We start from the raw sequence: 10,050 nt of genomic DNA on the forward strand, positions 1-10,050 counted from the left end.
TTTGATTACAGTTTGCTTCAGCTAACTCCTTACGTTTTGTAAGTTAATTGAAGGAATTGCACCTTTACATAGAAGACTCCCATTAAAATGTTGCACATAAGTAACTTTTAGTAGACTAGTCCCTGGAATGTCAAACTGAAGCTAATTCATTTATAAGGAGTGCTTAAAAGCCAGTTCTCAATTGAAATTTGATACAGCCTTTCAGAATGCTTCGAATCATTTTTCGAGCCATTGCTGTCTGATTGTCATTTTGTATTTGGAATCTATATTTTGGCCAGGCGCTACATTATGCTGTCTGTTTACTAGATGTAAGATTTCTCTGTAGACTTGTCATCAGAACTAATAATTGAAGCTTGGCCTGTTTTATGAGTTGTATTGATAGACTGTCTCTCTAGTAGTAGTTTTTTAGTAAACCTTTTGTACTGCAGAGTTTCTAATACATGTGTGTGCAAATGCGCATGCGTACACACGCCAGTTTTATTCATGGATGTCTCTAATGTATTTATCAAGCGCATACCCTTTCAAATATGAATGTCCAAATACAGACTAAATCATCAGTTATATAGCAGAAATACTTTTTCCTTTCTTTTCAGATGCTTTCTTTATGTGGCAGAACTGTCTCTCACCCCCTTATTACTGCATCAGACCTTTTGGAAGCAAGCAAGATGTGTAGAATGGATTCAAAAGCTAACATTGTGCATGGTAAAAATTCCACCATCTCTTCATATTGTATATATATTTATAGTGAACGTGAGTTCTCTGTGAGTGCCAGACTGATTGCCTGTGAGGTTCTTTTCTTTCTCCCAGCACAAGTACAGGTAAAGGAAAAACATTTTTATTTTGCAGTGTCCTACCACTGTTCTGAACAAAAGCGGGAACATCTGTTTTGCTCCCAAGAACTAGAGTTACAGAAGAACTTGGATGCCACAACACTGCATATTGCAGCACCTAATAGAATCCACAGCCCTATGCTAGGCATGTGGCCTCCCCATTCAGTGCAAAGGGACAGTTAGGTGCCAGAACATAATGTAGGTAGATAAAACTATACAAGTATTTGTGGAAATCAGGACTTCCTCCTCCTTCAGCGAGTGCCTTATACCAGGGGTCATTGACCTTTTATTAAAAGGAGCTACAGCTTCCTATCTAGCTACTGCTATGGGCCGTCAATCCCATTCTGCCATCTCTGCTCTGTGCAAAAGGCTGTGTTCGATTCTCACCCCCCTAATTCAGCCTGCACTGAAAAATGCACTCCCAGAAAGCTTGGCAAATGAGAGTTTGGACTTCCTAATTTGGTGGTGACTGCAAGCAGAGGTTGCAATGGCAGGCAAGGGAACACTAGCATGGGGCAGGCAAGTATTTCAGGTGGAAGGCTGCTTAACGAGTTTTAGTGAGCTGTCGAGGGCCACGAGGGTAGCCCCACCCCTTAACAGGTACTCTGCCCCTTGGTTACCATCTTGGGACTGGAAGTCCCAGCCCTCACCCCTGAACTTTGCCACCGGAAGTACCTCCCCTTGCCCTCAGAAGTAGGGCTATGCGAAACAGCTGTGTTTTTGATTCAGTTTCAGATTTGGCTGTTTCGGAGGACAGTGATTCATTTCAGTGTTTTAGATCACTGCCCTGTTTTGTTTTGGAGATTCAGCTCCACTGAATCTCCTCCAAATCTGTTTCAAATGGGCTGCAAGGGAAGCTTCATACAGCCCTATCCAGCCAGGCGGGGCTGGGGGCTTGGGGCCCCAGCGGAGAGCAGGATGTGGCCATGTGTGGCTCATCAGGGGGAGGGGAAGGGCCACTGACCTCTGCAGGCAAGGAGACCCCTGCATGGATCTCTGATCCTTGTCACGCTGAGTCCTGGGGTAGGGAAGCAGTGTAGAGTGTGGTGAGCAAGCCTGCTGGTCCCTGCCATGCGACTCTGCTCTGCAGAGAGCTGCACCAGGGGTCTCCTCACCTCCACTGCCTGCCGTGCATGGCTTGGCTTCACAGGGAGCAGAGATGTGGGGCTAAACAGGGCAGACAGTAGCGGAGAGGGGACCTTGGCGCTAATCTCTGCTCCCTGAGGAAGCCAGGTCACACAGCAGAGATCCCCCAGCCTCCAGTTTGATTCCCCAGCTCTTCCCCGGGGGGAGGTGGGCCCCTGCATCTGTGCGCCAGGTTTCAGCAGACTGCCACTGCAGGCTGGGGCCAGTGGCAGCACTGCAGTCTTCCTGGTGCTCAGCATGGACTGCATTGAGCAGCTGCCACTGGCCCCAGCCTGCAGTGGCAACCTGCTGAAACCCCATGTGCAGATCAGGGGCCCACACCCCGCAGGAAGAGCTGGGGAAGTAATAAGAAAGCTGGGGAATTGAACCAGGAGCTAGATGTCAATATCAAAGCAGTCCTTCCTTCCCCCTCCCTTCCCCTTCCTCTTAGCTTTGGTTTCCCTGCAAGCCTAGCTCCGAAACTCTAAAATTCTCCAAAACATTTCCAAAATGTTTTGGAGCATTCCGATTCATTACAGAGCTGTTTCGGAGCCTTCCATTTTGATTCAGATTCAGTGTTTTGGGCGCTGAAACAGACCCAAATGACTCCAAAATGAAACGGCTGCCAACATTTTGCTCAGCCCTACTCAGAAGTGCTCCTTTTGGATGTAGGTGGTTCGGTTTGTGGGGGAGTGTGGGGATGTGGGGGTATGTAGGTGTGTGTGTGTAGCAGTGGGGCTCCCCCCAGAGGTGCATGGTTGTGTGTGGAGGAGCGTGTGTGGGGTGGGGGGGGAGGGTGTGTCTGGGTGTGGTGTTTGTGGGATGTGTGATTGTGTGTGGGGGTGGGCATGGTTGTGGGGTTTGCAGGGGAGTGTTTGTGGGTATGATGGGGTATACATGGGACCCTTCTTGCCCCACAACAGCCTGGAGCCCATGCATCGTGGCTCCTCCCTGCCACTGCCAAGAGCATGCAGCCCCAGCCCACCCCAGATTCACCCCCCCACCACAGCAGATCAGCTGGAACCTGGGCACAGCCCCGACCCAGCCTGCCCTGTCCCTGCTCCACACCGCCCACCTATGGCACATCCTGCTGCCCACTTGGCACGCAGTGGGGCTGGAGAGGCTTTGTGGCTGGACTGCCTTTCTAGGCAGCCCAGGTGGCAGCGGTTCCTTCCAAATGCCACTGCCGCTGGCCCCAGACCTGCAGTACCAGTGGGGACTTGTGCTGCATAGTTCCAACCCCATGCACCCTATGCCTGCTCCAGACTCACCCACGCAGGCTCAGAAGTGGCAGCGGGGGAGTTCCAGCCTACAAGAGCTGTTTGCAAAAGGGGTGGGAAACCCTCAACCCTGCCTGGAGGGGAAGGGAAAGGGGGAAGGGTGGGCCACCCAACCCTTGCACTTACTAGAGACTGCATTAGGCTGACTCTTCTTGCTGGAGGTAAGTGGGGCTTGGGGGTTGCTGGGCAAGGCTGGGAAGGGAAGCTGGCTGAGGGAGCAGTGAGGTTTGCAGCCAGCTGGGCACTCTGGCCAGGAGGGGTTTTGCAGCCTCCCCACTCCCCGGCCAGAGTGCTTGACTGGCTGTAAACCTCCGCTGCTCCCGGCCAGCTGCAAACTGGAGTGCCTGTCCACCTGCAAACCTCCCTGCTCCCTCAGCCCCCAGCCAGCTTGGGTACTCCCCAGCCAGGCACTCTGGCCAGGAGAGGGTTTGCAGCCTGCTCACTCCTGGCCAGAATGCTTGGCCTGCTGCAAACCCCCACTACTCCTGGCCAGCTGCAACCCGCCCCCCTCACAGCCGGAGTGCTCAGCCAGGAGGTGTCCAAGCTGGCTGAGGGAATAGGGAGGTTTGCAGCTGGTTGGGCACTCCAGCTGGGAAACGGGGATCCCTGCCGATAAGGCACAGGCTTGACTCAAATACTTTGGTTTGTAACACTAATAAGATCTGAGTGGGCTTTAGGCACTAGGTATCTTATTTTGGGCACATTTATTTGCTGGAGTTATAGGAGGCAGGAGGTTTGAGTTATCTAAATCTTGAATTTGGAACTAGAGCCTAAGGTATTTAAGTCGTCTTTGTTACTAGCAAAGCAGTGAAGGGCTGCTTATCTTGATTGATCAGTATAGGTGTCAGTTACTTCCATACTAGAATTTTGTTTGCTTTCTGCTCTTGTTGCATGTCAACTACAAAAATTTATGTGGGATTTTAGAGCTAATGAAATATGTCTGAATTAGAGGACAAGAGACTAAAGTTTTCTAGGTATAAAAATGAAAAATGTACCTTTTTCTGCCAAAGGCTAAGAAGTGAATGGGTTTTTGTTTTCCACCCTCTGTAATCAATCTTGTTTTGTTTATCGTAAGTCAGGCTAAGTGGCCCAGGGGCCATTGGCTCCATGCCCTCCCCACTGTTGCATTGTGCATCTGAGCACTCCCATTGCAGCACTGCACGCACCTCCCCTGCTGCTGCTCCCTGCACCTCCCCACTGTACTACAGGCCCAGCTTCCCTGTTGCATCATGCCACTTGGGCATCCTGGGCTGTGGGGTTCATTGCCAACTGTGCCATGATGTATGGCCTTGCTCCTAGGGCAGTGGCAGGCCAGGGAAGCTGGAGAGGGGGAGCCTAGAGACCCCGGCTGCTGCTGCAGCCGGAGCAGTGGGGGGAACAGCAGCCAGGCAGGAGCCTGGGGGCTACAATTTAGCCCCTGGGGGCCACCAGTTGGACAGCTCTGTTGTAGGTGGTAGTCCTGGAGGCAGGTGAGCCATCTCCCTTGGTTTTCTTCAAGACTCTGTTTTATCACCCTTATATTCAATGTGTTTGAGGCCACTAGGGTAGATGTTTTGGGGTGCAGTGCTATCATATTGATTCTGAGTTCAGGTTCTCATCAGAACTAGACAACCTGGTAGATATTTGATAACTAAACAAAACTGGGACTTACGTGAACAAGGTGGTTGAGTGTTTATCCAGGTAAAGCAGTCAGTACATTTGGTTAAAGAAGAAATCTGAATGGAAATTGATTTCTGCCCCTTTAAGTTGAAGAGGGTAGGGTGTCTTCCACTAATTTGTTTCCGAAGCGTGGGTGGTTTGGATCTAAATATGCTTCCAAATGTTCAACATCAGTAGTTCTCCCCCCCTCCCCCCCCCCCCCCCCCCAACACTCGTTGTGGACAGTGACAAAACTTATTTTGTGGTCAGGTCTTCGATTATTCCAGTCAGGTTTGATTTTTAATGATTCTTGCAAATAAGGTTTCATTTCATATACAGGAGAATTCAGCTTCCTGAAGTGATAGCATACTTGAGCTGCTCGCACTGACCTGCCTCACTTTGTAGTGCAGTTTAAAGCACCATTGGGAATCATGGATACCTACAGTTCTGGGAGGGGGAGGAAGGGGGAGGACTTCGCTGTTTGATATCACTGATAATTGGATAACTAAGGTGGATGAGGTACGCACAATTGTAGTTATTCCTGATGATGTCATTTGAGTGAGCGCAATTAACTTTAATTGGTAAAGATAAAGAAATTACTTTTAATTTTATGTAGGGACAAACTTGTCGTAAGAGTCAGCATCTTAATGACTATAAGGTTCCATGGCTTTTGTTTGATTTTATAGCTTTTGTGCGTTTTTCTTTCTTTTTCAAATGCATCTTGGTATCTAAAGACTTGCTTTCTCTGTTTAAACTTATGAGCTTTTGGAAGTGGTAAAGCAGTGTACATAACCACCTGATTTGTCTTAGTCTTTCAAAAGGACTCTCTCATGGAGAACGGAAAAATCTTTAACATATTTAAATAATATACAGATGGTCTTAATGCCAGAAAGAAAAAAAAATGACGATCTCCTCTCACTTCCCCAAGAGTCTTATGAGGCTAGCTATCTACGTTTAATTTAAACCAAAATATAAAAACAGTCTCAAGCAACTCTTATTCAGCCTCTGCTGGAAAATGTGTTGCTAAAGAGCATGGCCAGTGAGTGCTTCATTCAGTGACGGCTGTAAGCAAAGCCTGCAGTGGAAGGTACCTGTTAGCTGCACTTCTGCTGAAAAAGGTCTTTAGAACAAAGTGTGTAACAACTAAAAAAACCAAATCCTGAATCAGCAGTCTTCTGCATTGATGGGGGGGAGGGGGGGGTTTAAACAATCTTAATGTGGTATATAAAATACTTGGATTTTTAATGTTAACATGCATGAAACTATTGTTTTCTTCACCTCTTCATGTAGGTTTGTCTGTGCTGGAAATCTGCTTAATTATAGCTATGAAACACCTAAATGATGTTTATGAAGGAGAACCCTTTAACTTTCAGATGGTGTATAACGGTGAGTGTGTGGGGGTGTTTGTTTGGGTTTTTTAAATAAAATTGCAGCAATCAGTTGTCTTTTAACAATAAACAATGGGTTTTTTTTATTTGGAACAGAATTTCAGAAGTTTGTACAAAGGAAGGCGCACTCTGTGTACAACTTTGAGAAACCTGTTGTCATGAAGGTAAAGTCTCTTTGTAACCTGTTTCTTGCATATGTAAACTATTCTATATTGCATTCTATATTGCAATTCTAGGTAAGCATTCAACTGTGTGTACTAGCACATCATCTGTTCTCTTGATGCTTAGGAGCCTCACACAACCCAAATACAAAGCGAGTGAATGTTACCTAATGAATGAAAAGATCCAAAAGTTGTAATGATCAAACTTTGCCATTTTTCTTACTTTTTTGGTCCCTGTAGCCATTTACATTGCACAGTACTGTACTGCCCTCTGCTGGATGTTATAGGTACTTGTCACCTAATAATATACGCGCTCTTATATAATACTATCTTATATAAAATAAATGCACACATGTTGCATGCTGCAGAATGAAACAGAGTTAAGAAGAGTGGGTCTTAGTTGAACCCCACAACAACCAGTTGTGCTGCCAGCATATCCCTTTTTGGCCTTCTGGCTGGACTAGTGCTCTTTTGGCTTTTATCCTCTCAGCCAGTTCCTGGTCCCTTTGCTCATCTTTACGTAATATAGCAAAATGGATTAATTCAAAGCAAATCCAGACAGTACTGTGCTGACTTCTGAATTCCATGAGGGGTCAAACTGGTTGTAAGTATGGACACACCTAAACCAGTCCACTGAGAAGCAGCCATAAATAAACTCAGGCTTATGACGATATTCCTTCGAAAAAAAAGACATTTTTCAGTCAGTGCAAATTTTCCAGTTTCAAAGGGATAAAGTGTGTGTGTGTGCGCGCGCGCGCACACACACACACACACACATGTTTCTGTCCATGATGGACGATTTTAGAATTGCATGTAGTTTTTTTTCCTTTTATCTTTTAAATGTGTCTTAGTAGTCTCTGACTATGGAACCCAGCTGTCTGGGGGATAGGAAGAAAACGGAACAAATAAGTCAAACTTCTAAGATGCATACCGTGCGAGTGAGAGGATAAACAGCAAAAAATTATCTCTGTCAAATCAACTTTTATTTGGATGACCTGCACCTTTCTTGCTCTTGTGGGGAAAGGAAATAAAACTATCCCCACATGCATGTCCTGAATGCTTATTCTGGATCATAACTGTATTAACTTTCAATTGCAATAACTAGCCTGTAATTGTAACAAGGCAGAGAATGCAGAATTAAATTTAAGCTAACCAGCTACACTGGACCTTATCAGCAGGAAGGCCACTTGCAAATCAAAGGAAGTGATTCTTCAGCACTGATGAGGCCTCTCCTAGTATAAGTTTTGGGCCCGACATGTCAAGAGGGGAGTGGACAGTTTGGAGAGAGACCAATGCAGAGTGATAAAAATGGCCACAGCCTGGGAAGCAAGATTTATGAGGAAAGGCTGAAAGAGCTAGGTTTGTTTAGGCTGGAGAAGAGAAGACTGAGGGGAATTCAAGAATAGCCTTCAAATATCGGAACGGCAATTACAGAGAGGATCGAAATAGACTTTTTCTCTGTGGCTTTAGGGGATAGGACTATGAGCAATGTCTTGAAGCTGCAGCAAAGGTAATTTATGTTGGAGATTAGGAGGAACTTTTTGACTATGAGAGGTCAAGCATTGGGACAGGCAACCTGGAGTTGTGGAATCTCCATCCCTGGAAACTTTCAAGAGCAGGTTGGACAGTCAGGGACAATCCTGCTTTGAGCAGGGGGCTGAATTGGATGACCCTTGTGAGATCGCTTCCATGATCCTATGAACACTTAAGGCCTTTTGCTACATGTTCAAATTAAAGCTGGACAGAAACTAACTGTAGCGTTGTTATACATTTTCAAGCACTAACTTCATAGCTCTTTTTAAAGCTGGATAATCATTTTTGTGTGTGATAATTACTTTGCACTTGTGACTGATCTAGATTTATTGCACAGTTAATTGTGTAATATATGTAATATGTAGCAAGGGCTTTAACGATCTAAAGGTGCAAAAGGGTAGAATTTGTGCTTGCCTTTAATGTAGGCATTAATGTAAATAGGCATAAAATGTAATGAGACAATGGCCCTTAAATTTCTGGTATCTTATCATTTATCTTACTAAATAAGGTACATCATACTCTGGCTGGTGGTGATGGTCTTTGTTCTAGCTTTGTCTTCTAATTTTTCATAATGTAAAATTAATAGCATCAAAGTTCAAGTACCAGGCCCCTGCTATTTATAACATATGACTAAGTGGTTAATCGTGCATTAAATTTAAACTAGCCGCACATGCAAAAGAGACTGGCCATAAGTGCAAAGTAATTATCACACCCTAAAAGTGACTGTGCAGCTATAAAAAAGGCCAGCCAACTATAAAGTTAGTGCTTGAGCATGTGTAACAACTTTAGAGCTCTTTTCCATCCAACTTTAATTTGAATGTGTAACATGGCTCCCAGAGACAGACAGCTTATGTCTTTTGAAAAGCATTCCAATTTTGCCTCTAAAGTTGAATAGAAATCGCCAGTAAATTCCTAACTCCACAAGTTTTGTAATTTGTTCTTTAGACTGAATGAGGTGTTCAAGTTAGAGCTGTTTTTTTTCATCTGTGAGAATTCCATAGGAAGGTCTGACAGTTGGGTTAACTCAATGTATCTTGTTCATCTTATGAAAAAGTACTTTTGATTTAATAGGTCTTTTGTGGGTTTTCTTTTTCAAAAGTATCTTGGTATTTAAAGGCTTGCTTCCTCTGGTCAGATTTATGAACTTTTGGAAGTGGTAAAACAGTGTACATAACCACCTGACTTGTTCTGGTTTTGCTTTCTCCCCCCATATTAATAAATAATACGCTTGAGAGAGATGAACATTTCTCTCCATTGTGAGCAAGGTGACTGATTAAAAATGTATGCTATACTTCAGATTTTGGCATTGGGGATAAAACTATACATGGACTTTTCAAAATGCAGAATGTGGTTTGGAACACATTGACTTTCATTGTAATCTCACTTTGTACATCTTGGTTTTTGTGTTTAGGCTTTTGAACATTTACTACAACTAGAGTTAATAAAACCACTAGAAGGACCATCTGTGCGTGCCCAGCGAGAATACCTACTGATGAAACTCTTGTTGGACAATAATCAAATCATGGATGCTTTGCAGGTGTACCCAAACTGCCCAACTGATGTTAAACAGTGGGCAACATCATCACTGAGTTGGCTGTGAACTTTATTTAAAGTTTAATAAATCCAAGTTCTCAATATTCTGTATACTTGACTCTGAGGTTCATGGAAACTTATTTTCACACTTGCTGTCTCTCAAAAACACTACATTATTTCCTCTAGAATGTCAAGTCAATATGAGAAATCACTTTCAGAAGTTAAAAGTAATTGCCTTGCTAAGTAGTTCAGAAAAAAAAAAAACCCCAAACTCTGAAGGGCTCTAGTTAGATTGACCAGAAATAAATGTTGAGTTCAGATGCTAGACAGTAGTTGCATTCTGTAATTTAGGTAAAGTGTAGTTCAAAAAATATACCCTAGATAACCTTGCTTCCATGACTAAGAGTTCATATTTTTGTTACTGCTATATTTGTGTTCCAAAAAAAAGGACAGTTTGATAAGGAGCCCAGGTAATGGAGGGGCTAAGAATGGGTTTTCTTTTTCTTTCCAGCTGACAACTGAAAGTATCTTGACTAAACTGAACTAAAGAGTAAAGTCCCCT

The 10,050-nt window shown here is 44.4% G+C and overlaps 1 protein-coding gene across 1 annotated transcript in view; it reads left to right on the forward strand.

Moving 5' to 3' along the window:
• Window positions 1-9,606, forward strand: part of ORC4 (origin recognition complex subunit 4) — a 69,035-nt gene extending 59,429 nt beyond the window's left edge. Inside the window, exons 11-14 of the mRNA XM_006277127.4 lie at window positions 594-702; window positions 6,164-6,259; window positions 6,358-6,425; window positions 9,367-9,606. Coding sequence (XP_006277189.1) covers window positions 594-702; window positions 6,164-6,259; window positions 6,358-6,425; window positions 9,367-9,555 — 462 coding nt within the window. The 3' untranslated portion in view covers window positions 9,556-9,606. The remainder of the gene's footprint in view (window positions 1-593; window positions 703-6,163; window positions 6,260-6,357; window positions 6,426-9,366) is intronic.
• Window positions 9,607-10,050: the final 444 nt, after the last annotated feature.

Source organism: Alligator mississippiensis, chromosome 4 (assembly GCF_030867095.1).
Source record: "Alligator mississippiensis isolate rAllMis1 chromosome 4, rAllMis1, whole genome shotgun sequence".
NCBI classification, from domain to species: domain Eukaryota; kingdom Metazoa; phylum Chordata; order Crocodylia; family Alligatoridae; genus Alligator; species Alligator mississippiensis.